General features: G+C 47.6%; 1 protein-coding gene across 2 annotated transcripts in view; it reads left to right on the forward strand.

The window, feature by feature from the left end:
• Nucleotides 1–3482, forward strand: part of SPATA20 (spermatogenesis associated 20) — a 48101-nt gene extending 44619 nt beyond the window's left edge. For both annotated transcript variants that reach the window (XM_048487666.1, XM_048487667.1), the window contains exon 16: nt 3184–3482. In XM_048487666.1, the coding sequence (XP_048343623.1) occupies nt 3184–3354 (171 nt within the window). In that variant the 3' untranslated portion in view covers nt 3355–3482. The remainder of the gene's footprint in view (nt 1–3183) is intronic.
• The last annotated feature ends 24393 nt before the right edge of the window (nt 3483–27875 follow it).

A 27875-nucleotide genomic window follows, 5' to 3' on the forward strand; every position in this document is an offset into this window, starting at 1 on the left:
GAGCGGAGGGGGTCAGATGTTTCCCCAGGTGGGGTGAGTCTGTCAACATATCAAAAAGGAGGCTGTCCTGCCACGGATAGGCTCGCGCAAGGGGAAGGATGTTTAGAGATGCAGCCAGGCGTCACTCAGTTCCAGTGCATGCAGAACTGAAGGGACAGGATGAAGGGGAAGGGAGGGAACGTTCAAAGTTAACGGTGCCAGTAGAGAAACAGGCAAGGGTTGAGCAGACTGAGAATGTGTGTGGGGGCAGGATGCTTCAGAGGGAAGGGAACAGATGGGGAGCTGTTTACCGAAGCACGTGGATGGCAGATGGAAGTGAGTGTTCAGCAGGGGTGCTGACCAGTTCCACTCTAAAAGCAGGGTAGGACACAGACTCCGAGGGCATGCTCTTCTCCGTTGCTCACCGGGGAGCAGTACAATGATAAGAGTTTTGCTCTTATTTAGACAGTAGTGGTGAGGCACGGGCAGTCCTGGTGCACACATGCCCTGAAAGCTTCCACCATTCCCATCTAGGTTTGTGGCTCACCCATTGGCCACTGTGAAGACCTCCATGTTAGAGTCACATCGGAGCTTATTTAAAACCATCTTTGTAAAATAGTGACACAGTCACGTGGCCGTAGATCCTGGGAACGGGATGCTGCGCCACAGACAGCGTGGAAAGGCATTTGCCATCTACCGGTGGAAACAGGCTGTTGCTCTTGGTTATCCTTAGTCTCTCCATGAAATACTGAGTGCATTTTGGAGGGACTGGGAGAATTGGCACAGGGCAGATCCTGAGAGTGAGACAACACATTTTTAAATAAAAACCTTTGCTGCTGGGGAATCATTCTTTTAGCTTTAATAGCTAAATTGAATCTTCAGGTTCAAAGGCGGCATGCAGGTGCTGGCGGCATGCAGTGGAGGGTAGTCCCTTGCCTTCTGCCTGCTTGTGGGTTTCCGAGAGACATTTCCTGACTGACGTCTTCTGGAAACAAGATGAACCTGCCCAACCCCTGCAGTTATCTTTGGAGGTCCTGTTTCCAGTGCCCCCATCTTCTGAAGGGTGTCACCTTAAGTAAGCAGCAAGCTGGGAGAGGGCCTTCTTGGTCATGGCACCAAAACTCTGTAACACTTTCCCCAGAAAGATTCACCTGTCCAGTTCTGTTGTCCTCATGTGCTAGCAGCTGCACACTTCTTGGTTTTGTTTGGCCTTTCCTCAGTGATCTTCCTGACCAATACCATTAATTTCTGTTGGTATGTCTTTGTGTCTCTTTTTGCTCTGTTTTAAATTGTTTTAACGATGTGCGTGGTTTTAGGGGGTTAATTTTAAAATCATGTATGTTTTAATATGTTAGCTGCCTTGGTGACCCTTGTGAGGGCCGGATATCAATTTTGTAAGACTGTGTGTGTGTGGGGGGGAGCGTCTGGACTAGATGCTGTATTGGTCTGCCTTGCGTTCTTCTTATCTTTGCTAAGCTAGTTAGCCTGATATCCTCTCTCTGACATCTGTCAATCTGGATGCCTTAAAGAAATGTGTGAACAGTCCAGAACATTAATACAGTGTTTAAGTCCCTGTTGGTCATTTACTGTGTCCAGCTGTATAATGTCTTCACACGCAAGCGTCTGCCTGGCCCTTGACTGTCTGCGTGAATAGCCACTGATATTTTGCTACTGTTTCTTCTGCAGGCGAAGCAGTATGAGAAGTAACAAGGGCATTTTGAGTGAATGAGAAAAATCTCGTGGAAAAAGTTTTGTGCCCAGACATTCCATAGAGGTGGAGGACAAAAACACACACACACATTACAGTTGTTTTGTTTCCCTCTGGAGAATTCCCTTGGAGGACTGAGTTCTTGGCAGCCTTAGAGTCTGGTTTGGCTCCTGTGTCCCTTGTTTTGTACCACCTCCATTCCCGCTGTGTAGTGAAGCTGCTCTCTCCTTGGGAGCCTCCATGTCTGCAGTAGGAGAGAGAAACACATCCTAGGTCAAACTTGCCCCGCTGTCTGAGGAAGGCTCTTTAACCCCTGACCCCAGCTCGGCACCCCACTCGTGGCCTGATCTTGTGGCAATCTGCCATCAGTGCTGGCTAGAACTTGGGGCTCGCCTGAGCTTCGGCCCTTGAGTCCAGCCTGTAGGAAGCTGGAATGCTGTAAAAGTGATTAATGCAGCTTGAGTTCAATTAGAGCAGCGTGCTTGAAGCCTGCTGGGCAAGCGGGGGTGGCAACAGCATGATTCTGTTGATCACAGCTTAGTTGTGGCACAGATGGGGCTGAAGGGGAGAAGGAGGTAAGAGGATGGAGTAGGTGGGAGGGGGGGAATGGACTCCCGTCCCCAAAATTGCTCCACGGCGTTCAGTCCCAAATCATGAGAGGCAGAGATTTGACGCAAAGAGCTTTTTGCTTGACTGAGTCACGGTCTGCTCCTCTCCTCACACTCAAAACTTCCCCTCCACAGATGCTGAACTAGGGGGCACTGTGGGCTTGTTTACACTACCAGGTCTGCTGGTTATTCCAGAGGCCGATTTCCAGTTTGTCCTCCTGAACAGCAGTCTCTCCCCTCAGGTTCCCTTGCATATATCAAGGGTGTCACCTTGGATCTGGGCTTAACAGCCCTGAGGACCTTACGCAGGGGACAAGTGACACAGTGGATTTTTCTGTGGGAGAAACGAGATGCGCTGCCCCAATGCTAGCCCAGCATGCTGACGGAGACTGTTGTGCTGTTTACATTATGAGTTTCCCAGCGCTGACAGCAGAGGAGGGAAGAGCTGCTGATTGTTCAAAGAGTCTCTTTTCACGTGTTTTCAGGACTTAAGAGTGGAAAGGATCTGAAAATTGTCCCGTTGAAATGCCCGCAGAGTGGCACGGCCCTTCATTCCCAAACATTCTTAACAGGGTAATGGATGCGCTTACAGTGTGCCACAGGTGGAGATCATGGGGACTAAGATGTGCTATTTCAGAAGTGACCAGTGAGAAGTTGGAAAATGCTTCAGAAAGTTATCTCAGATGGTCCAAGGAAGCAAGTCATGGCACAGGCAGCAGGGGAAAGTGGGAAACAAAAATCAGCAGCCAGCTTGGCCTTGTGTCTGCAGTACTTACCTGGACATCACAGTCTGATCCGTAGAGTTTTGAAAAGGGAGCAGTTTGGAACTTACCTCTTCCTTGTCTGTAACCTGTTTTTCCATTTGTTGTTTTTTTGTTTTTGTTTCAGGTACTGATTCTTGCAGATGGGGACAGCACAGGATTTCTGTACCATCACCTTCCCTTCCTCTCTTCTCTGGAGAAGAAAGGTGGAAAAGCCACTTGCTATCTCTGTGAAAACTTCACTTGCTCATTGCCCGTCACTTCTAGCCAGGAACTGCGACGCGTGCTGTTGCCCTGAGCTGACATCCCCGTTCCCTCCCATCCATTGGCCTCGAGTTTCAATGGGCATGAGAAGAAAGATCCAAAAATTTGAGGAGACGGCACTAGCTCACTTGGACGTAATAATAAAGCTGTTGTATCTTGCTAGATTTTCTCCCCCTACTTCATTGCAGTTCCGCCATTTCTTGTTCTTCCCTTCTTTCTCTGGGAAGGTGTATGCCCTGCAGTTCTCAAGCTTATTTGCACCTGGGACAAGTTATTACTTTAAGGGGTCTGGTTACTGGCAGTTAAAGTCAGACCTAAAGTGGGTTAGTGAAATTTTGTGAAATTTCATTGAGGTCTTATTCAGAAAGAGAATGGCTTGCTCAAGTTGGGTCTGTCCACATGAATAATCACCGGCATGTTAGCACTGTTGCTCTGCTTCTGGCAGCAGAGCGTCATTGTATCATTTTACAGAAGTCAGGGGTTTTTAGGCCCCCCCCCCCCCCCCCCTCCAACACAAGCTGCATTTCTCTCCAGTTGGGCCTAAGATCCTTTAGAGTTTGCTTTAGGCTTGCCTAGAAAATTGATTCAGGCCTTCTATTATTTCCTGTCCTGGTCTTTGTCCTGGTTCTATTGCTGAGAGGAATTTATTTATAGGCTGCCTTTTTGTCAAAATAAATGCCCAAGGTGACCAACCATAAATAAAAAAGTAAAATAAAGCCCACAAAAATAAAAACGTAAATAACGCAACAGTATTAAAATCTCAAGACAGTTTTCACCATCCCTGGGGCGCTGTTATTGGGCTGTGCGGAAACAGCCACAGTCCATCAATAATTCCTTGCATTGGGCCAGACCGTGGAAGTGAGCAGAAGCATTTTCTGCAGTGGGGATTATGGGCTGCCTGTAATCTAGGCCTGGAGTGTGTGTCCCAGTCTTTTTGGTCCTACTGATTGAAGATGTATTAGGCCAGGCCTTTAATAGATCTGTTGGACTTTTTAAATGTATCAAGTGACTGGTGGAGACTTGGTCTTTACATGCGAGGATGACATGTTTTATAGGTCTATGGCATTTGATTGTAACAGCTAAAAACAACATCTGCGTTCAAGGGATGTATCCCTTTCACTACCAGGTGCAAGGAACAAAAAACAAAGATTGAGGTCTCCACTGCTCTCTGCATATGAGCTTTCCAGAAGTGTCTGGCTGGTTTCTTTCATGTGACAATTTCTTGTGTTCCCAAAAACAAATTTATTTTGAAGAGACCCATTAATGTTTGCTAGCCATGGTGACTAAAAGGAATCTCTACATCCAGAGGTAATAAACTTTTGAATACCAGTGCTGGGAGAGCAATATGAGAGGAAGGTTTTGACCTCTTTGCTCTCCAGGGCAACAGTTTAGAATCAGAAGGGCTCCCCCACCCCCCCCGAGAGTTTATCCAGTGACATTGACATGTTCTAGCACACTAACACTAAACCAAAGATGGCAGCAAAAAAGGACAGGCAATCTCCCAAATGAAGGTTGCACAGAAACAAGGAAGCTGTGGGCGGGCAAAAAGGCAGATTGGCTCGGCTAGGGACATTTCACAGGAGGGTAATCCCTATGTAAACAAAAAATCCCACAGGAAAATCCCACTGTGAAGCAAACAGTTGCGGTGTAAGTAGTGCATGCATAAATGGTCAGAGTGTATACTGTAAAGCTAGCATGAAGTTTTGAGTTCAACCAACGTATGAGAAAACCAAAAGTTCAGAGGGGATATTTATTAAATTATTAAATAGTGTTTTCAGTGTGTTCAAAGCACTATTAAAATATTTGAACAGCTCTGTAATGTGGACTAGTACTATTGTCCCCTCCTTGTAGATAGGGAAGTGAAGCTTGGAGAGCTTATTATGAGTTTGTGGCTGAAAGGAAATTTGCCCTAGCAACCCTCCAAATCACAGATTTTCAGTAGGCTACAGTGTCCTTTCCAAGTAGAATACATCTAGGTAGTTCATGCTGCTGTGAAACAGGCTGTAGAAACTATTCCCAATCAGGCAGTGCAGCTGGCCTCCCTCGCTTTCCCCATGGATCCCCAGGCATGGCATGCTTTTTCCCCACTGCCCATACTTTCTTTATCCCACAACATCTAGAATGTGCCAAAAATCTCCCTAATGCATTGTAAGTATGTGTTATAGCTGTTTAACCATTACAAAATACATTGGTCCAGGTTTTCTTAATTTGAATACCATTTTAGATAACTCTAACCTGTAGTCATGAGCTGAAAGACAACAGTCCTCCTCGGAGTGTGGGGGTTGCTACCACCAGATCATAGCTGCTGAGTAGTAACAACAGTTGGAATAAGCAGGGAAACCAAGAAGAAATGGTAACAGTTCTGTTGTAAACCATTGAAGGTAAAGGGCAGTCAACATCCCCGCCCCGCTCCTGCCCCCCTGTATGTGGAGTTTCCCCTCTCTTCCCAAAATGCTTGTGGCTGGAAGTTGGGTATGTATGTGTGAGGGCAACTAACACCCCCATGCCATTATAGGGAGGTATTCTCTCCTCCTCCTGTGCCATGGTGTTCCAGAATCAGAGCCTGAAGGAGGTTCTGGCTGGGAACTCACTTTTTAAAATGGTGACGTCCCCAATCTGAATTTAAGGACATGCATCATAAGAACATAAGAACAAGCCACGTCTGTAAGGGGCCTTAAAAGGTATAACTCTCTCTCTTCTTCTTTTTTTTTGATAGCACTGCAAAGTATCATCATTAACTGTAAATGGAGCCCTTCCACTTTTGCATTTCCTTGCCTCTGTGCAAACATTAAACTCTGATGGTTCAACGTGGAATCCATCGTAGGACTGGGAGGATGCCTCCCAATGTCAGGGAGTCCCACCGTACAGCCTCAGGAGCGGTGGTGGCGTTTTCAGAGGAACATGATAATTCACTGAAATGAAAAGCCAAGTTACACATTTGGACGAGTAATTCTCTTAAGTGCTTCTGAAGCCCACGCAAGCTTCTTGGCTCCCCACTGCTCGCAGGAGCCGTTTCAACCAGAAACCCCGAAATAGAGGCAGAACAGGCTGGCTTGTGAAGCCAAGATGCTTTGCTCTTGAGCAGGGCAGCATTTGCTGTTTTCTCTCTCTGCTCCCCGTCGCCGAGTCAGAGCAGCACAAGCTGAATTATTCAACACTCACACTTTCCACTGTCGAGCGGGATCTGCCCTTCAGCAGAGCACTCCTGCTTTCTTTAATTTTCCTATGTCAAGTATGCAGGAGTTGCCAGGAGTCCGTCTCTCTCTCTCTGCCTGTGCCAAGTGCAAAGAGCCAGGAGGAAAATGGGGACCCCTGAATGTCATATTTGGTAGTGGAAGGGAGGCTATTTCTGGATACTTTCAAGCGTTGCAGAAGTGGCCCATCTTAACTATCTTTGTGAACAAGGAACTTGTCTGGGCTGCTTGCCTCTGGTTGGAGCATTCTCTCTTTGAACATCATTACATTAGGTATCTAGGCTCATCAGCTCATTTCTCTGTATCTGGGGGGAAATAACTGTCCAAGAAAGTAAACACAACAGGGCCTAGATACCTAATGTAAAGGAGCTAAACAGGGCAAATTTCAAATCTGCATTCAATTTTGGCATCAGACTTGGCGCTGATGTTTTCTAAGTCATTGTCAGACTTAGGGGCATTTATCCTGCCTTTAACCAGAAAAGGGTCCTCTCCAGCCTAAGGAACATTTCTCCATCGTAAGTAGGATGGGACTGCACTCCTGAGGGCATTTTTCAGCAGTTAAGTCTCATTGAAGAAATTAGACTTACTGCCAAGTGGACCTGTGTAGGATTGCTTCCTCTCAGACACAAGTCAAGTTAGAGGAAGGGTCCTTAGCTGAAGGAAGGGTTCACATTTTGTTCAGTAGAGCGTAGGATACACGGTGCAAAATGATGTCTTGTTTTAAGCAAGGCCAGAATGGTTAGACTCCTTCTGGAATGAAGCACTGCATGCATTCAGGACTGTTTGGTTTATAGATGTTTGTTGGTAGCTGCTGCAGAATCACTGCCAAACAAAAGTCCTCAGATGAAAGTAGATCCCAGGGAGATGACTTAAGCACAACATTTCAGTTTTACCCAGAGTAGTGAATGATAGCTGACCTGTTCCTGCCACTCAGTACATTAGAAATTGGGGGTGAGATTTACAGCCACGGTTTGGATTTGGTGTGGGATCTGATGTGGCTATCCAAGTGGAGCACTGCCAGCTTGTAATCCTGCCAGCGCGTTCAACTCAGCCAGTATCCGCAGGTACTGGGCTTTTTGCCAAGCAGTACCTGAGAAGCTTACGCACAGGACAGAAAGGTCCCGGAGAATGAGGAAGGTGCGATTCTGTGTGGCAGAAGCGCTGGCTGCACACCGACAGTGATGGATAGATTTAGTTATGGGGTCTCCTGACCCTTCTGCTGTTCCCAGCTGTAAATTAGATAATGGCACTTCCAGACCTGAAAGGAACAGTCTCGTTCCCTGCACGGTGCTTGCTCCCTCGTTAGTTTTGCTGTGTGACAAGAGGATCAAGCCACACCCAGGGGATCTGGCTCGTTGCTGCCTGCGGCTTAATGAAGTGCCACCACGGGTACGGGGTGTAGTCTGCTTCATTGGTGAGGCTGGGGCTAGCACTGGGATGCTCCAAGCATGGAATGGCTCTTGAAGAAAGAAACTTGGCATTCTCTTGCTCCTGTGGCAACTGCACTGTTTGCAATAGTTGTTCAAGGGATCTCCTAGTGTGATAGATTCAAATTACTTATTAAAGTTTTTACATGCGCAAACAGAAAGTCAGAGGGTTACAGGTCTACTGTCTTCCATAGGCTCTTCATAACAGTCTTCTGTAAATGGTTATTAACCAAAGTAGAAAGAGAACTATTCAGATGTGTAATTGAATGGGAGAAATGCGGATGTTAAACATAGGGTTGCAGGCTTACCATGCAATCCTAAACAATGTTATGCCCATCAGTGCAATAATCCTAAACAGATTTACAGTCGTCTAAGCCCACTGACTTCAATGGACTTGTTCAGGATTTCTCTGCTAGTCTCTTGGCATCAGTGAGCATTCTTTTGGGAGGGTTAACACTGCTCAGGAGTACATGGTTAGCCTGAAAGCCAGAGAACTATGACAATGTGCTTTCTGTCACATGGAACCAACTACTGTGCTTCCAGATCTGCTTCCGCCATGTAATTCTAAGCATGGTTAGAAATGAGTGATTAGTCTTGCTCTTGCAGACTTATTAAACAGCTACCTGATTATGGACTAGTTATGCAGTCTTTGTCACCAATCGGGCTAATGGAGATCAAGAAGGTCACAAGACGACATCATTAAGCCGGGATGCTAATAGAAACTCCCAAGGCATCCTCTCCGCTGAATGCATAATCGAGTGCATAGTTAGGAGAAGGCCCTTTGCTTTGTGGCAGACTGCATAGTCTGAAGTAACAGGTCCAAGCTCTGCTCGCCTGCCACCAGACATTGGAAATCAAGAATGGGAAGAGTCCTGAGAGGACTTTAGTGACTCCCCCAGTCAGTCAGGGCAGACAATAGAGGCCCAAACAGTAGTCACCGGATTCAATATGAAAATTTAATGTAGATAATCCATGAATTGAACTTTGTGTGTGGTTGCACAGAGAGTGGGTGTGGTCAGTAACATAATCAGGGTCATACCACCTAGGGGGACATATGGGGTCCAGTGTCCCCCAGATGCGGTCATTTAGTCACATGGGGACGGAAAATCACACCCCACGCCCCTCCTCCTTTCCCCTGGAAGAGATGACCTGGTGCAAAAAAAAAGTTGCTTGGTCGTGGTGGGGGAGGGCGGCCGCCCATAAGGGGGAGGGGGGCGGATTTTGCACTGTTCTACATTTTCCCTAGATACGCCTCTGAATGTGATGGGTTGGTGGCCCTTTTGCAGAGTCAGCTTAGCTCAGCCGTGAGTACTCCTGTGGTTATCCATTCTGGAAATGCAAGAATGCATTTCAATAGATTTTCTTTTTATCTAGAATATCACAACCACAAAGAATGTCCACACGTTCCTTATTAAAGCATCTCAGCCCCAGAGGACTTCGTTGCTGCCATTCATGAAGGAGGGGCTGTGGCTCAATGGCAGAGCATCTACTTTTCATTCAGAAGGTTCCTGGTTCAATCCCTGGCACCCCCAGGTAAAAGGACTAGGTAGTAGCTGATGTGAATGATTTTCATATGACTCCGAAGCAGTGATTCCCAACCAGGGTTCCGTGGTACCCTGGGGTGCCATGAGCATGTCCCGTGGGTACCGTGGCAATGCTACCAGCCCCCCTCACTTTTGTGACATCTCTTGCCGGTGTCAGCAAAGACATGGAGCTGGCCCAGGGGGCAGGACCTGCCGAAAGGTCAGCAGCCACTTCCCTCCCCACAGTGCTTCTCTTCACCCTGGGAGGAGAAGGTGGTGGGGGTGGCAAGCAGGGGCACTGGGAGGGGAAGGGGGGGTGGCAGAGGTACAGTGAGATATGAAGAGTGAGGTCAAGGGCACTGTGATGTTGAAAAGGTTGGGAAACACTGCTCTGAAGCATAAAACATTGCTCTCTTGATAGATCAAAAGAGCAATCCTAAACAGAAGAAGAAGAGTTTGGATTTATATCCCCCCTATCTCTCATGTAGGAGACTCAAAGGGGCTTACAATCTCCTTGTCCTTCCCCCCTCACAACAAACACCCTGTGAGGTAGGTGGGGCTGAGAGAGCTCCGAGAAGCTGTGACTAGCCCAAGGTCACTCAGCTGGCATGTGTGGGAGTGAACAGGGTAATCTGAATTCCCCAGATAAGCCACCACAGCTCAGGCGGCAGAGCGGAGAATCAAACCCGGTTCCTCCAGATTAGATACACGAGCTCTTAACCTCCTACGCCACTGCTGCTCTAAACATTCCTAAACAGATCTAGGAATCCTACTGAAGTATACACAGTCACCAGAAAGATATCATTAGGCCTGCGCTGCACTGGTCTGATTCGGTATGAGGCAGCTCCATGGGTTCATTTCAGTCGTCTTAGCCCCCAAGTACGCCTTGCTTGGTGAAGTTTTGATTTGGCACCTCTTGTTTTGGTGTTTGTTGTTTGTTTCAAAGAACATGACAGGAGGTGGACCAGGCTGGATCTCGTTTGATTAGAAGCTGTCTTGTTTTCCCTCCGATGCTCAGTCCAGTTATTTGTGAGTCATTAAAGATATGTCTTTTACCATTTATTTTAAAAGCTCTACTTCAGTGGTGGCGAATCTTTTCGAGACTGAGTGCCCAAATTGCAACCCAAACCCCACTTATTTATCGCAAAGTGCCAACCTGGCAATTTAACCTGAATGCTGAGCTTTTAGTTTAGAAAAAAAAACGGTTGGCTTCCTCTTCCTCCGCCCCACTCGCTTGAAAAGGGGCCAGCCTGCTCTAGGCTCCAGCAAGTCCTGGACACACCGCTCTGTGCCTCTCTAGCATCTCTGCCTCCTCTGCCCCCCCCCTCGAGCACAGGCACCAGGCCTGCCAGCCGAGTCCTCCCTGCTCACCGGTGAGCCGTGATAAGTCGTGCTCAGTGGCCCAGGCCAGCCTAGATGTGTGTGTGTGGTGGGTGATTTTCCGCCCCCCACATGACAAACTCTGTGTGCGCGTGCCCACAGAGAGGGCTCCGAGTGCCACCTCTGGCACCTGTGCCATAGGTTTGCCATCACTGCTCTACTTCTTCTCCCCAATTTTATTCTCAATCCTAAATTTTCTTTGTGGTGGAGGCAGTTTTATTCAGTGGTCATGATTGGTCGCCACACAAGGTACTGAAAGTCACGACGCTTTCCCTCCCCCTGTTTTAATAACGATTATGAACTTTAATTGTGAGATATCACATTTCCTCAAGAGCAGATTAGGAATGTGCAACATTTATGATGAAATAAGCAATTGTAATCAACTGAAAGAGACAACCCTGCGTGGAGCTCCTGCGGTTTGAGCAGAACCATTTTACCAGTGTGAATCAACCCGCGCGAGGGTATTAAATGCCGCTAAGGAATAGCTGCAGAGGCGGAGGAGGTTTCTCATCTGGCGGAGGCGTCAGCAACGAGGCCAGCGGGATTTACGGACCCCATTGATCTGGCAAACTCTGCCCCCGCTGGTCCCTGGCACCTTTTATTGTGGGTTTCATTGTGCCAGGCGTGCAAAGGAGGTGGGTAGGGAGATGAGCGGGGAGACACCGGGGAGAGCCTGGAGATCATCATGTGATGCATGATCTCTCACCCTGGCTACGATCGCGGAGAGGGAGCGTCAAAGCGTCTCGAGCTTCTAATCCTCACCTGGGGCAAGACCATTGTTCCCTGCGCCCGGTGACTGAGCCAGACAGTTCATGACCCGTGACTCATAGGGGGGATGAGGGTGGGGGAGTGCGAGTGCGACCTCAGAAGGCACGTGGAGTCCCAAGGCGTCCCCAACGTTTCTGCACCGCGGTGCTGCTGGGTCAGCAGTGCATTACCTACATCTCCCTCCTTTTTTTACATTTTAGAAGGGGACCGAAATGCTAGGGGGGTGATTTAAAGGGGCTGGCTTCGTCTCCTCCTCACTTGCGTCTGGTCAAGCTGACCGAGCTGCTTGTGTAGCATTAGAACTTGGTTGGGCGGGCAGGGGAAATTCGAGGGAGCTTCTTACACACGTTACAGGCAAATATTAGACACACACTGAACGTAAACAAGATCCGATAATGAGGGCATACAGATTAAACCAATGCAGAGCTGTACAATAGCACTCAACCATCCTCCCACGACAGCCAGCTCCAGAGGGCTGACCACCAATGGGAGCAAAACATCATATTTCAGATTAGATACAACTTCTTGCAGCTCACGACTTTCATATGAATCAATTGGGAATTGTCCAGAGAGGTTAAAGCAACACATATTATGTATATTCTCACAACCTTGGTGATGCAACAGCAACAGCAAGTAATCCAATAGCGGCCACGCATTATCTAAGGTCATTTTGATGAAGTTCCTGCTGCTTTCGGAGGCCAGGGCATCAGGCTGAGCGGTGGAAGTAGAAGATTGAAGTAGATCTCAAGAAGGACACAGGCCAGAACGGCCGATAGTCTTAGTGTTACATGGGAAACAAGTCCGGGACTCCCACAAGGGGAGTCGCAAGGGAAACATACTCCTCGGCCTTGGCTACCAGAGCCGCTCGTCATGCCGGCCTCGGCAAAGGGGGGGTCGAGAGGAGGGGCGGAGCCGCACGGTGCCTGGAGGCTCCCTGAGGTGAAGCCTGATGCAAAACAATGGTGAGACGGCAGTAAAGAGAGTCCCCGGTGGCAGATAGGCCAGAGGAATGCAACAACAGCCAAAATCACGATAACTTCTAAAAATTAAGGCGTTTGGTAGCTTCCAATAATCAGTCGGTCATAGTACTCAACAACAAAATTCCCTTGGAGGTCGGCTCCCAATGGGCATAAAGGGAGCAAGGCATCAGACGCATTGCTGTCGACAACAATATATACAGAAGACATGCATGTTTGTGTAGATGCAGAGCTTACATCATATAAATGAAAACAATAAACATAGCTAAACAGTACATAGGCTATAGATGTAAGGAAGCGAAGGCAAACCCCGTGGTTGCATTAATTGTCCAATGCATGGCTCTTGCTGTTTGACTACCAAAGCTACAGCAGAGCGATGGCGTTAAGAGTCCATATGGGTTTCTCAAGAAGCGTGAGGTAGGGAGATTACTGATAGTCTTTAGCATTGCAGGTCCAGTGACTCTCACGAGCAAGGTTGTGTGAGAAAGTGTTCCAACAATTATTCAAGCTGACTGAAAACAGCGGAGAGTTCCAAGAGGGTTAATCTATCAGGAATGTTCCTGGCTGCAATTCCAAGTTTCCAGCCGGAGGGGTGCAGAGAGGGAGAGAGAGAATGCATGCTGTAGATGAGGAGCAGCGACACACAAAGCGTCAACCTTTGAGCCATAAGCTGGCCCAGGCTGCCGACATTCCCCTGGGGGGGGGGGGGGGGAGGCAGCCCGAGGGTTGCGATCTCGCGTGGAAAAAGAATAAGTACTGGTTCCAGAGAGGTCCCTCCCATCTTGGCCCAGGCTGGGGGGGTGATCGGGCTCTCTCCAACAGAGGCTGGGCGGGGTCGGATCCTCCCAGGGAAGCGCCCCAGCTCCATCTCGGGATGGGGCTGGCCTGGCATGGCCGAAGCTGGACTCCTGTATAGAAGAGAGAAAACAAGCGGCAGCTTTTCCCCCAGGGGTTTTTATGTGCTGGCTGGAGTTGGATTCTTATAGATGACAATGGAAAGCCCGAGGAAGACCCCTGGAGGTGAAGGCGGGCAATTTTTTGATAGAGAATAGAGAAGAGTACTTTGGATATGGTCTGCTGGATGGAGACCTTGATTGGGCCTAATGGGGGGAGGACTACTCCCTTTCTTTCTCGCTTTGTTTTGGCCAAGCTTTCAGTTAGGGCTGAGTTGGCCCCATTCGACAACCATCACTTGCAACATTCAAGGCTTTAAGAGATACAAAGGCGAGGGAATTGCCCTCAAGGCTTAGGAGAAAGGGAGAGGTCATATCCAGGTCCGGATGTTTTGTTTGCAAAACAATCCCAATCACCGTCTAAGGTGTGGGTTTTTGCAAAGCAACTTTAAACAATTCACAATTATAGTCATATCGTGAAAAATAGCACATCTATAGGAAAGATGTAGAGAAGATGCAAAGAAAACAGTTCCTGGGCTTGAGGTTTTGCGATCACAGGAGCAAATTGAGGCAGGGCTTCTGGTAAAACTTTTATCCAGATCCTAGATCTAGAGGTGGGAGTAAAGGTCAGCCCATTAGAAAGAAAGAGGAGGGTGTGCAGAAAGGGGAAGGCAGGGGGGGGGGAAAGGGTTTGGAAGCCAGCTCTACCTTCCTCCCTGTAAGGGGACTTTTGGCCGGTTTGAGCTCGCTTCCCCTACCTTCTGGCGGAGGCTGTGTAAGATGGGGGGTGTGGCTGAGAGACCTCCTTGGCACTGTGACCTAGCCAGGGGAAGCTCAGCAGAGAAGTGTGGGAGCATGAAAATGATTTCGGCTTCATATGTAAACTTGCGCCACTCCAATGTGGCAGTGTAGGGCTCCAGATGGGCCGAAGGAAAAGGTTCTCCAAGGAAAGGTTTGAAGAAAGAGTTTTGAGGGTTTAAACTAAGATGGAGGCTGCCTGAAGCAGGTCCCATCGGCCTCCTAGGGAGCATGCACGAGCTGCGTCCTGTTTGGAAGGTTGATGCTGTAATGGGTGAAGCCTTTCAAGGCATTGGCACACATAGTCAAAAGGAGAGAGACTTTAATTGAAGCTTACAAGAGCATAGCTTAGAAGCTAATGGAAAAAATCCCTCTTAAGTGAGGGGAAAACTTTAGGGGGTCTCTCTCTTGAAAGGGGCAAGACATACAGAACATACATAGGCATCACCAGAGCACATATAAAGTAACAAGGAGGGATTACAGACTCTGATTTGAGATCTTGCTCTCTCTGAGGTACTGGCTTCATTTTGCTGCCACTGGGAGCTTTGAGCTAGGGTTTTGCACAGAAGCAGAGAGGCTATGAGATCTGGTTTGAACCTTACAGCTGGAGAGGGCCAAGGGGGCTTCTTCTTCACGAAGGACTTTGGCTTTAAGGCCATTGTGTGAGCATCTTCCCCTTTCCATGCCTCATTGTCCTGTAGATTGTGGCTATGGGGCATTCTGCAGGAGGGTTCAAAACGGCAGTCCTCTTCCGTCAGCATTTCTTTCTGTTGCAATTCAGTGACTGTGGACTCTGCAGAGATTTTTTTTTTTTTGAAATCTGCACGTGCCATTCTAAGGAGCACTACGGAGTGCATGGGTGGACTTTGGAAGTAGAAAGGGGTTAGCAGAGCAGGAAGTAGACGAGGGGGGAGCAAGCTGCGCATCTCAGCCCCATGAAAGTGCTCCCGTGGGGATGGGATCACTATACCGAGCTGGGGCAGCTAAGATCTCATGGGGAGCTCCGGGGGAAGGGTTTGAGGTCGCTGATCTTGTCTCGGGCTGGGGAGATGTCTCGGGCTGGCCTCCCAGCGGCATTGGGAGCCTCGCCCTAGACCTTTCCTGTGGGCTCCGCCCTCTGGGGAGAGACCCTCCTCCCCGCCAGGAGCTGTAGGCTCCCGCCCGGGCAGCCTACAATTCCTCCGAAAATGTCCTGGCTTGGCATAGCGAATTGGAGACACTTCGCCTCGGGGCTGTCTCATGGCAGCGGAGAGGGCAGCTGACTAGAAAGGCTGGCTTGATGGGCTAAAGACCCGGCGGTCCTGGCAAGCTTTGAGCATGTCGGGCCAGCTCCTCGGGGTTCCTTCCCTGGGCTCAGTGACGCTTTTGGCGGCACTCGGGCGGAGGCGCTCTCGCTGGGCAGCGGCTTAAATGAGTTCGCCGCCCCTGGGCCTCCCTCGTTGTCAACCTGCCTCTTGAGGGCCTCCTGGAGCCTGTTCACAAACTCAGCATAGGGCTCTTGAGGCTTCTGCCGGGTGCTAGAAAAAACTTTGGGTTGGCTGTCCGGGTATTGGGGATCTTCAAAAACGCCTTGTAGAGCGCATTCAGAAAGCGGCCGGCATCAGAAGGGGTGGCCACCGCAGAGGCGACTTAATTTGTGCATTGGGGCTAGCGAAAGCAGCTTCATAGAGCCGCAGCCAGCATGTGGTGTAAGGCTTCGCGTAAGGCCGCTCCTCTGCTTATGCACTGCTGCTGGCGGTACTCGCTTTCCCAGATCACATACTCTTGCTTGGGGGTTTTAAAAGCATGCGAAGAGGCGGCTTTTCCAGTCCTCCGAACCGTATTAGGTGGTTCCTGGCGACTACCGCTTCCAACATGCCTCTCACATAGGGGAGCTGGTGATTTTCACGCCCGCATTGCTTTGGCGGAGCTCAGTGAAGGATATTATGGCTTAAAGAGGTGTTTGCGCGGTACTGCCAACCCGGGCCAACAATGCCATCCTCCCCTCGGTGAGCCTGTAGAAATGGACGGGCACAATCGCGAGAATATCGGCATCGCTCTCTCTCCCATTGTGCTTCTTTCTTCTGCAGATCGCGGGCTAATACGTTTCGGCGAGAGTTTTTTAAGAAACCCGGGGCCATTACCGATGGCTTGATTGAGGAGTGCAGTGGCTTCGGAAAATGAGAAGGCGAGCAGTGGGGAGGCTGAGCCGCTGGAGAGTTTGAAATGGGCTAAGGAGACAAGGGGGGGCAGAAGGAGGACAGGCGCCCACCGCGGATAGAGAAAATTCGGGTTGAGAATTGAAGGTGCAAGGTCGCAGCGAGGCGCCTGCCAGCAAGGGAGCCATAGGTCTGCAGGCTGATGGGCCACATAACATTGTCTCCGACGCCAGTAGCGAGTGACATCGGGCGCTGAGGCTCCCTGTCGCTGAAGAGTGCGCTCGATGTTTTCCCAGTCAGCTATGATTCAACGTCCCCCCTCTGGGTACCATGGACACTGAGCTTCAATCTCCTCAACCAATTTGGCGCAGCTCCTTCTCTTTCACGGGGACCCTGCCGCATTTTCTCGCTAACGCTTTCCAGTTCGCCAACGATGCTTGTCATAAGCCCTGCTCTTTGCAAGCTCCCATACTCACCGGTGTTCCGCCGGACGGAGAGTGTCCTAGGATCGCGGTCTCTGGATCGCTACTGATCCAGAGGGACGAGGCGACATCAAACGGTGGTCCCTGGATCGCCGATCCAGCGGACTTCGTATCGCTGCCCCTTCCCAGGCGACGGCGAGCAGGGTGGGAGCCCTGGCGACGCCCCCGGTTTTAGGCACCAGCTTGTAGTCAACCCCCCGCAGGGTCGCCGCTAAGGAATAGGGCGAGACGCCGGAGGAGAGTTTCAAATCTGGCTGAGAGCTGCCAGCAACAGGAAGCCGCTGATTTCTGCGATCCTGGACAACTCTGCCCCGTGCTGGTCTCTGGCACCTTTTATTAGGGTTTCATTGTGGGCGTAAAGAGGAGGTGGGTAGGGAGATGAGCGGGGGCAGGGAGACCTGGAGATCATCATGTGATGCATGATCTCACCTGGCTATGTGCGGAGAGGAGCGAAGCTGCCTGGAGCCTCCAATCCTCACCCTTGGGGGCAAGACCATTGTCCCTACAGCCTCGTGACTGAGCCAGACAGTTCATGACCCGCGGACTCATAGGGGATGAGGAGTGGGGGGTGCGGTGCACCTCAGAAGGTCGTGGAGGTCCGTACATGTCGTCCAACGCTCTCTACCCACGGTGCTGCTGGGTCAGCAGTGCATTACTACAACCAGGAAGGTTTTGCATGGCCAAGTCCATAAAGAAAAAAGATATTGCTGTAAAATTTTTAATATTACATCATGATTGTGTTATGCTGTGTTACCCATTTAAAAAAACAACCCACCCAACATATTCTCGTGGAAAAATGAGACTGGCTTGGGATGCCAGTTGCAATCCGGAGCTCCCGTTGCTCTTGGTCCCTTCTTTTCCAACCCTGCTGGCTCAAAACGGCTCTTTTCTTTTGCTTGTAGTAGGGGGGAGGCAGGACATTCAATAGGGGAAATGGGGAACAAAACTCCAGAGGACTCTGCTCAACACAGGGTTTCATGGAGCTCAGAAAGTCATGTGATTTTCTACAGTCTTTGGGCTGGATCTTGGTGAAATGAGGGAGAGTCTTGAGGGGAGGGTTCATGTAATCCTACTGGCAGGAATCCACATCCTTCCCCCCACCCCACATAGACTGAAAGGCTGTGAAGCAAATGAAAGGACTGTGGGGCAAAGAGACATTGCCTCTGCCTGGACCAGGGCATTCAGAAGGAAATGCCCATTCTCTGGGTCGCAATCTGATGCCCATTGTTTTTGCCCTATAGGCCTGCTAGCAGACACCAATCACAAAAGACCAGGAAAGCAAATGAGGGTTTTGCAGACATACTGTTCCCATGAAAAGGGATATGTAACTGAGTCGTGAAGAATTTATTTGCTTATTTAGCCTTGAAATAACAAATTAATGTTGCAAGAAAGATATATGTAGCTAGCCTGCTATATGTATCCACTGCCATCTGTGCATTCTTTCGAACTTTATTTTGTGGCTTCACACACTTTGTAGACAACTAGGCTTCCCCTGGTACCTCTGTCCCATGAGAACTGTATTACATCCGCTATCTTGCAAGGGAAGGCTTTCTCTTGCTATCTGCTGCCGACCTTGGGGAGCCTCAGCTCCAAAGCCTGTTTTTCACAACCTCTTGGGAAAATGGGAGGTGGGCTTTGCCAAGTACGGTGCCTCGATACCTCTTCAATAAATGCTACTGATCAGCACTTCAGAGTCCATTTATTGGCTTAAGGTTCCAAGACCTAACAATAGCAAGCTTTGATTTTCTCGATGGTTTTCCATCTGAGTATTAACTAGAGCTGACCATGTTTAGTTTCCAAGACCTAAGGAGATCAGGCTAGCCTGGGTCACACAGGTCAGAACGAGCAAAAACAAAACAAAACATTGAAGCCTAATTCTGTTATTTGTTTTTACTTCTATTCCCCATTTCTGTTTCCATATCCTTTCCTGAATTATTTGAAATCTATGGTTTTGTGTTTCAGATTTTCTCTGGATTGTAGAAGTACCTATCATTTTTAAATTCTCAAGGAGCAATCTCCCTCCCTTATTTGCTAGGATCTTGTGGTATACAGCAGGGCTTTTATATTGGGTAAATCTCTATGAGCTCAAAGGTAGAACCAAGAGATGTGCCTGTACATGCAAAAGCAGGGAGCGATAAAAATGTATTGTTCACAGCTGGAATCAACTGGCTGTTATGGGTTTTCCAGGCTGCGTGGTTGTGGTCTGGTAGTTCGATTTCGATTTCGAATACCTTTAATGGCATATAGATTGTTTAAGATTAGCTTAGCAAGATAATAACAGCCTTTACAACTTTACAATTTCTGACGAGTTAAAATAACACCATTTAAAAATTTAGCCACCGCTTCCAACAGCTCTGGTCTGGTAGTTTTTGCTCCTAACATTTTGCCTGCATCTATGGCTGGCCTCTTCATAGGCATGCCGTTGTAAGACTGGCTTCTCTCCATAGCATATCTTACCGTGACGTGCCTCTGAAGATGCCAATCACAAATGCAGGCAAAATGTCAGGAGCAAAAACTGCCAGACCATGGCCACAGAGCCTGGAAAACTCAAACAACCAGTGATAAAAATGCTTGTAGGCAAAATGGCTGGGAGTGTGATGGTCACAGTTTGTTTATGTGCCCTGCTTTGCAATTATATATGGCCGTTTCCGCACAGGCAGAAAATGACGGCCTGGAGACGGTAAAAACACCGTCTCCAGGCCGCCATTCGCATGAGGGGCGCAGCTGCAGCGCAGCCAGCCACCAAGGCCGCTACCAAAGCGAGCCGGCGCTTCCCCAGACGCTTCCTAGTGCTCTTTGGGGAAACGCCAAGAGGAAGCTCTGCCGAAGCCGAACGGCGGTTTCTCTGCCGACTTCACTCGGCACTCACTCTAACCTCTTGCCTCCGGCGTTGCCAAGGATGCTTCCAGACGCCCCTGCCCATGCAGGCGAGCAGGCGCCAAGAGGGCGTATCCCCAACCTCCGCGACGCGCCGGAGGCCCAGGGACAAGCCGGGTCGTGCGGGCGCCGGCGCTCCGCGGCGCCAGCTGCCCGCCTCTTCCCGGGACCATCCGTGCGGACGGTCCCAGCGTCTTCGGGTCGGCGCGAGAAGCGCCAACCCAGCCATTTCCGCTGCCATGTGGAAACGGCCTATGATTGCACGAGGAACCATTTACTTAACGGACCTACTTTCTAGGTAAAAAGGCTACATAGACAGGGTTTCGGGGAAATGATTTCTAATACTGCCGACTGCTTGAAAGGTATTGCAGAATTTTCCTCTACAGGATGAGAAACTTTACTTGTTCAGCTGGAAGCAATGAGGGGCACTCTCACTACCAAAGGCTCTTAGTGATTCTATTGGTGCTTATCAATGTAATATAGCCAATTCATCAAGGAACTCTGAAGTGCTTCAGTTCTAATATACATATGGTGGTAGAAAGTGTCATCAAGTCACAACCAACAGTGTCATGCCTTCTCTTCCAACTGGGGAGACCCACATACCCTCCCATAATTTTGGAGGACTAGGTTTGTTTTAAACTGTGAACCTTCCCTTCAGTTATCAGGCTTTGAGTTTGTTGCTATGAGGTAAGTTTTGTGATGGGAGCCCTGAGGAAAGAGGTGTACATAAATAACCAAAAAGATGTATTTCTTTATTTACTTGCAGGCTGGTTCCAAAGACCAGACCAGCAGCACAGATATCCAGGTAGTCAAAAGAGAAACCTAGCTAAGAGGCACATAAATTTAAGCTACTTATGGCTTTAGAGCATGGTTTGACTTTCTTTAATGCTTTCAGGTACAAATCGGCTTTTACTAACTAGAGGTTTTTCTATGTTTTCATTTTCCATGCTTGTCAGTTCCTGTTTCTTCAAGGTTTCCCCTCCCTGTTCTCTCTATGTTTTGCTCTCTCTAGTGGTCAATTCGATATCACACAGATTTATGTCTGGCATATCGCCCTGCAGATTTAAACTGCAGGTTCTTTTAATGGACATAACCCTGTGTAATATTGATTCAATCACTATAGGAATCAAAACATGTGCAGAACAGGGAAAAATCCTGAAGAAAAAGAAATTTACAAGCAAGGGAAATGAGTACGTGGAAAATCCCTAGCCTCTAGGTTAGATCCTCTCACAAACACAGAATACTACTTGTACCAGCCTGCCCTTTCCCAAGAATCAGACCAGATGGTCCAAGATCTATTCATTACCAGAGACAGGCCTAACAACAAGATACTCTATTCTCTCCCAGACATAGAGTTAAACCACTCTGCCATGCCATCAGGAAGGGCTACCCTTCTAACTGTCTTTCATTTTACTGAGGTAGACCCCTAAAACTTCGAAACTGCACTCTCTCTGAGGCAGATATGAACTCCTCATGTAAATGTTCCACCCACCCTCCTTTGAAAGGTGATTGGATGCTGGGGCAGCACTCCTATAGGCTCAACTGAGTGGCCATTTTTCCTTTCAGGGACAGGGCAGTTTCCTGTCCATCATACTGACTGACGACAATCCTGTAGGGTTTTCAAGGCATGAGAAGTTCAGAGGTGGTTTGCCATTGCCTTCCTCTGCATAGCAGCCCTGGTGGACTCTCATTCAAGTGCAAACAGGATCAACCCTATTCACCTTCTGAAATCTGATGATCAGGCTAGCCTAGGCTATCTAGGTCAGGGGAATACATTTTACCAAATTCAATTTCTAATAGTACAGTCCTATGCAGGAGGAGGAGGAGGAGGAGGAACACGGTTACATATTTTGGGGAGGCTAATTGGATGTGGAACCAGAAAGACAGTCCTGGCAGTTTGACAGTCATAGTATCTTGCTGAGCTGCTGATGCAATAACCTTGTTTTATGTTAGTGTGTGGATTGGACAGATGCTGTGATAAAATGGGAATAATGCAGCACTTGAGAAGTCCAGATGCTATGAAACATTATGGCCTAGCTAACACAGTAATCTCAGAGTGCTGTTGCCCTTGGGGGGGTGCACAGCAGGGACTAGTTAGAGGATCTGTTTTGTATGCAGAAGGTCCCAGGTTCAGTCCCTGGCATCTCCAGTTAAACAGATCAAGTAGCAAGTGATGTGAAAGGCCTCTTCTTGAGACAATACTGACCCTGATTGACTGAGTCAGATTCAATATAAGGCAGGTTTGTGTGCATGTGGGCACAATGAACACATACCTTATATACTCGCGTATAAGTCTACTTTTTCAGCACATTTTTTGTGCTGAAAAAGCCCCCCTCGACGTATAAGCGAGTGACGGTCCCACTTACCGGTAATTCTTGTGTGGTGTTCCCCCTGTCCCGTCTTCGCTCTCTCCTGCCTTCTCTGCCTTCCCCCTTTCAGCTGTTTTCTCTGCCTCTGCCTTCTTCTCGGTGGTGGCCGGCTCCTGGCTCTCGGCGGGTGACAGCCAGTTGACCTGGGTGAGCTGGACAAGCTGTGGGGTGGAGAGGCCGGTGGCAGAGACCTTGGGATTGGTGAGATAGAGGGTCAGTGGCAGAGACCCCCAAATAGCGCCCGACCGTATCTACTTTTATTTTCAAATTTTACTAGTGGCTGCTGCATTTCCCACCCTAGACTTATACTTGTCAATAAGTTTTCCCAGTTTTTTGTGGTAAAATTAGGTGCCTCGACTTATATTCGGGTCGACTTATACACGAGTATATACAGTAGCTAGTTTTCTTTGGTTTATCAACAGGATTGTACAGTCTCTAATAATAACATGACAATGCAACTGAGAACTGACGAGGGCTTTCTGGACAATCATGTTTCTACACCATGAAAAAGTGAAAGGGAAATAAAATGCAGATGTAGATCTAAGCCTCAAAAGTTGATGATATTCTAAATCAGTTTTAGAATTTCAGCACTGGGATCTAACTCATATCTTGGGGGCAGTGAGACCACTTAGCAAAGTGATGTATCTCAGCAGGACAGTCCACGGAAAGGGCAGCTCCCTCGCCTGACAAGGGGAGAGTTGACAATCTTGCTGCATTAACATTCAAGCTATTTTTACTTCAGAAAGATTAGGAAGTGGATTCATTTCATACAGCTTCCTCTCAATCTGGGCAACAGAAAACACCCCGAACAACAGGAATGGTCCATTGACAGAAAATAAAGATCTCCCTTATCGTCTGCAAACCTTTCTGTTTCTTTGTTATCTCTCGGATATTCTTGGACTCTACTTTGAAGCAGGCAGTGCTGCCTATGCCAAACACACCATTCCCAGCTTGAACAAGTGTCTGCTGCAATCTGGAAGCGTGTGTTGAAGGAAGAAGTGAGCATTTTGCAGAGCGGGTTGCCAGCTGGTTGGGTCCAGAGCTTTCCAAGGGGCTATTCCAGGAATCAAGGAGAGGCAGCCAGGATAAATGTCTTTGAAGTCAGAAAGGAATTTTGCACCTCATCTTTGTGAATGTTTTTCTGGCTACTAAGGAAGAAGGGGAGAAGTCTTCGCTTCCCCCTCCTCCCCATCCCAATTTTATCCTTTGGGACCTAACATACTGCGGTATTTCAGAATTTCAGACTGTAAGGTATTTGAAATGACAAGGTGGTTTATCAAAAAGGATCTTTTGGCACCTTTTTTAAGGAAAGGGATTAGCTAGAGAACCTCATTTCCCATCTTGTATTCTTTGCTTTCCCTTAATGCACTCGAAAAGCACTTCACATGAGACTTAGCATTTTGAGCAGCGACCCAATTCCTTTATTTGTGTGAGAGAACTCAGTGAAGCCAGAGCTACTGAGAGAAGATGGAGAAGGGTAACTGTAGCCAAATTAAAACAACTGTTACTACCACTGCAGATCTTTAATAGCAAAAGGCTTATATGTTGAAGACAGCTATAGGCCTGGTCTTGAAAAGGGCTGAACAGTTAAAAAAAACCACAGGTCCCTGACAGTTCCATTCTGTATCATTCAGCTTAGAATGAAACTGTGATTCCTGACAAGAAAAATCCCAGATTCAAATTTCACCTCAGATAAAAGCTTTAAAAAAAAATATATTGTTGAGGGATTGTTTTTAAAAGGAGTTATTCATATGTATTTTATTGTAAAAAGCTTTTGGGGGTCTGCATATTATAGCAGATTGAATAGATTATGGCAGATAAAATTTCATTGGGAACCTTTAGCAATCCCCACCCTTTTCAATACCCTACTTGTATGTATTATAGTATTTGCATAATGTATTGGGTTATGGTAAATAATGTTTTAAAAATGTAGGTGACTGCTTTGCCCCCTCACAATGCTATATGAATATTATAATATTATTAGGGCTACACCGTTTAGGTAATGAATCAATTTAAAACATTTGACTGATAATAAAGGAGTTCCAATTAATTCCACATCACCAGGAAGCCTCTTTGGGGATGGCGGCTGGGCACAGTCGTGGCAGGGCGCCCAACTCTTGGATGGGGCTGTAAGACAGTGGCAGAGGACCAACTCCAGGCCCTCTTTGATAGCTCTTACACTCTGGACCCTTTTTTAGTTTGATTTCAGGCCAAGCTATGGGACAGAGATGGCACTGGTGGCTTTAGCTGATCATCTCCCATCTGAATGTAAAGGCCTTGCCCCTTTGCTGCTCCTACTGGATTTATCTGCTGCCTTTGATACAGTAGAGCATGCTATCTGGTTGAAACGTTTGGAGGCAGAAGTAGATATCAGGAAATGTGTTTTCAACTAGCTTAAATAATTCCTTATGAACAGGACTCAACACGTTGCTATTGGAGATTAGTTATCATCAGTGTGGGATTTATCTTCTGGAGTCTTGTCCCCCGTGCTATTCAGTATCCCCTTAGAAGAAACCATTAATAGTTTTGGAACTGAATGCCATCAATATGCTGAGTGATGACACCCACCTCATCATTTCTGTATCTAAATCTCATGGCAATGTGATATAGGTCCTGCCTGCCATGGTTAAATGACTGAGAATTAATACATTAAAGCTGTACACTGAGAAGACAGAGGTAATGGTTGGGAAGCCTGAGGTCTTGAAGAACATTGTGTTTCCCACTTTTGATGAGGTTCAGCTGGCTCTTTCTGAGGCAGGTAAGAGCCTAGGGATTATGCTGGACCCAGCATTGCTGCTGGAGAAGCACGTTAATGCAGCTGCAAAAAAATGCTTTCTTTTAACTTAGTTTGCCCTAGAAGGTGGCTCCCTACCTTGACTCAGCTGGCCACCTGGGTGCATTCCATAGTAACTGAACTACTGTATTGTACGTTGTTGCGGAATAACCCTGAACAATGGAATGAGCTACATTCCATTTTTTTAAGGCCTTCCAGGCATTTTTGCGGCCATCCTGAGCCTCTGCCCAATGACATGCCATTCTCCAAAGTCTGCCCAACTCTCAGAGGGGTTTTCTCACTCTTCTTCTTTGGTACACTGCCACCAGCTGGTCAATTTTGGAAATTCTCACCAAGAGGCCACGGCTTCTAGCTTCCCTTCTGCATTGCTGTTTAAAGGCTCTATCTAGTGGCTTCATCTCCTGCTATCCAATGACTGGTTTTTCTCTGTTCTTCCTGGCCTATGTATTGATTTAATATATTTTTCTTGTAGTCATTTGTGTGGTAGGTTATTGTTGATTTTTTGCTGGTCTTATTTAAAGGCAGACTCTTCAAACTTAAAAGTTACGGCACTCTAAAAGCTTCCCATCACCTTGGGGGTCTTTGTCTGGGCTGCCAGCCTTTCGTTAGCTCCATGTGGCAATGGTGGTCATCAGAATGGAGCCCAGGTGAGAGAGCTCCTTTCTCCAGATATAATCAGCTAAGATGGACCTCCTCCCTCTATGCCAAGGAAATGTATTTCCTCCGCCAACGGGGTTGAATCTTGCCTTCTTGAGGTCTTCAGATTACAATCCACTTATTCCAAGTCTCTGCCACAGGCCCATAGCCACAATGGGGCAAAAGGGGGGGGGGTGTTGCCCCATCAATAATTTTGTCATGCCCCTCCAGTCAGCACTAGGGTGCTATGAAATCTGACACAAGCCTTTCAATCTCTATGTCAAGGGGAAAACTTAAAAGAGTGAGGCAAAAAGAGGATCATAAGTCTTTCCAAGTGTGAATTCTATGTGCAATTGGTGAAAACAGGAAGGATAGTTAGCAAGGCTGAAGAGTCCTGATTTTAAAAGCCTGCAAATGTGAAGTAAAAATATGTTGAAGTAAAGAAGAAGAAAAGTTTGGATTTATATCCCCCCTCTCTCTCCTGTAGGAGACTCAAAGGGGCTTACAATCTCCTTGCCCTTCCCCCCTCACAACAAACACCCTGTGAGGTAGGTGGGGCTGAGAGAGCTCCGAGAAGCTGTGACTAGCCCAAGGTCACCCAGCTGGCGTGTGTGGGAGTGTACAGGCTAATCTGAATTCCCCAGATAAGCCACCACAGCTCAGGCAGCAGAGCGGAGAATCAAACCCGGTTCCTCCAGATTAGATACACGAGCTCTTAACCTCCTACGCCACTTAATCTAGAGAGGTAGATTAAGAAATGAAGGGGTAAAAATCTGAAGAAAGAAAAGAAAAAGACACAGAGAGAACAGTGTTCCACACTAGTCATGAAGAATTCTTATTGCTGGGGAAATTATTTTGACAGGACATGAGACAATTAATAAGGCATTTAGGCCTTGAGATAAGTGAGCACAAGTCTTTTGCTAATGAATGTTTAGCAAAGGAATTGTATTCACAGGGGAGGGTTGTGGTTTTTGAATACTGGGATTCTCACTTGGCATCAGTTTAATAAACTTGTAAGAAAATAGACAGGTTCCTAACTATAAGCAAACAGTAGTTAAGTTTCAAGGATAGAACTGCAGCAGATACCAAGAGTTTTTAGAAAACTAAATCAATTTGTTCTCTAGATTTAGGTACAGAAAATTACAACCTCAGCTTGTTTACCCCAAAACAAGATAAGAACTCTGACCAGTAAGCTTCAGATGGCATGATAGGCGTTTTTGGTTTGAAAACTGTTTTGAGTAAGAGAGCTTTCTGTTTCCTTTGCAGAAAATTTATGGGAAAAAGAAAGTTGTATTTGCAGTTTCAGGCGTCAATAACTGGAACAAAGGCTCCCACACTTCTTTCATTCTGCAAACTTATGTAAAATAGTTGTTTGACAACATTTTTATAATGCTAATAGAGAATACGACTGCAGTCTATGCCACAGTGTATGCTATTCCATCATGATCTTACAGCATTGTTTTCATTTTGTGATTTCATTTTCTGCATGACTTGACATAGTATTTTTGATACTTTTTTGCACTTTTTGAATTTTTGTGACCCCCAGTCCTGCTGCGTTGCATTAGTGATCTCGCATGCGATTTGATTGCATTGTTTTACACCAGGTAATCCACCTTGAGACTCAAGTAGAAAATGGGTCTATAAATATCATAAATAGTGATGGATCTCATTCCCCTCCCATCTCAATCCCCTCCCTCACAAGGAGTGTAAGATTCCAGCTAAGGTCTGAGCTGGCTGTTTCATTGTTCTTCTTCTGTGAGAGGCATTTGCGTTTATAAAGTTTTGACTGCCTGGGAAGAAACACTTGGGAAGAAACGGACTTCCTCTTTCTTGCCTGCTAAGGGGGGTGGGATTTTGAAAGCAAGTGTGGGACCTTTTGCAGGCCCCAGACCTTGAGATATTGAGATGCACTCCTGAAGTAAAGACCACTTCTCCACAAGTCTCCCCTTGAAGTCAAGTCTTCAGTTGGTGCAGAATGCTGCAGCTTGGTTATTATCATTAGCAAGCTGAAGCATGCACATTGCCTCCATTCTGCAGTTACTCCATTGGCTTCCCATCAGTGACTGGGCTCAGGTCAAGGTACTGACTATCACATATAAAGAACATAAAACATAAGAAAGAGCCTGCTGGATCAGACCAGAGTCCATCTAGTCCAGCACTCTGTTACTTGCAGTGGCCCACCAGGTGCCTTTGGGAGCTCACATGCAGGAGGCGAAAGCAATGGCCTTCTGCTGCTGCTGCTCCCGAGCACCTGTTCTGCTAAGGCATTTGCAATCTGAGATCAAGGAGGATCAAGATT

Source organism: Sphaerodactylus townsendi, linkage group LG03, assembly GCF_021028975.2.
Source record: "Sphaerodactylus townsendi isolate TG3544 linkage group LG03, MPM_Stown_v2.3, whole genome shotgun sequence".
NCBI lineage: Eukaryota > Metazoa > Chordata > Lepidosauria > Squamata > Sphaerodactylidae > Sphaerodactylus > Sphaerodactylus townsendi.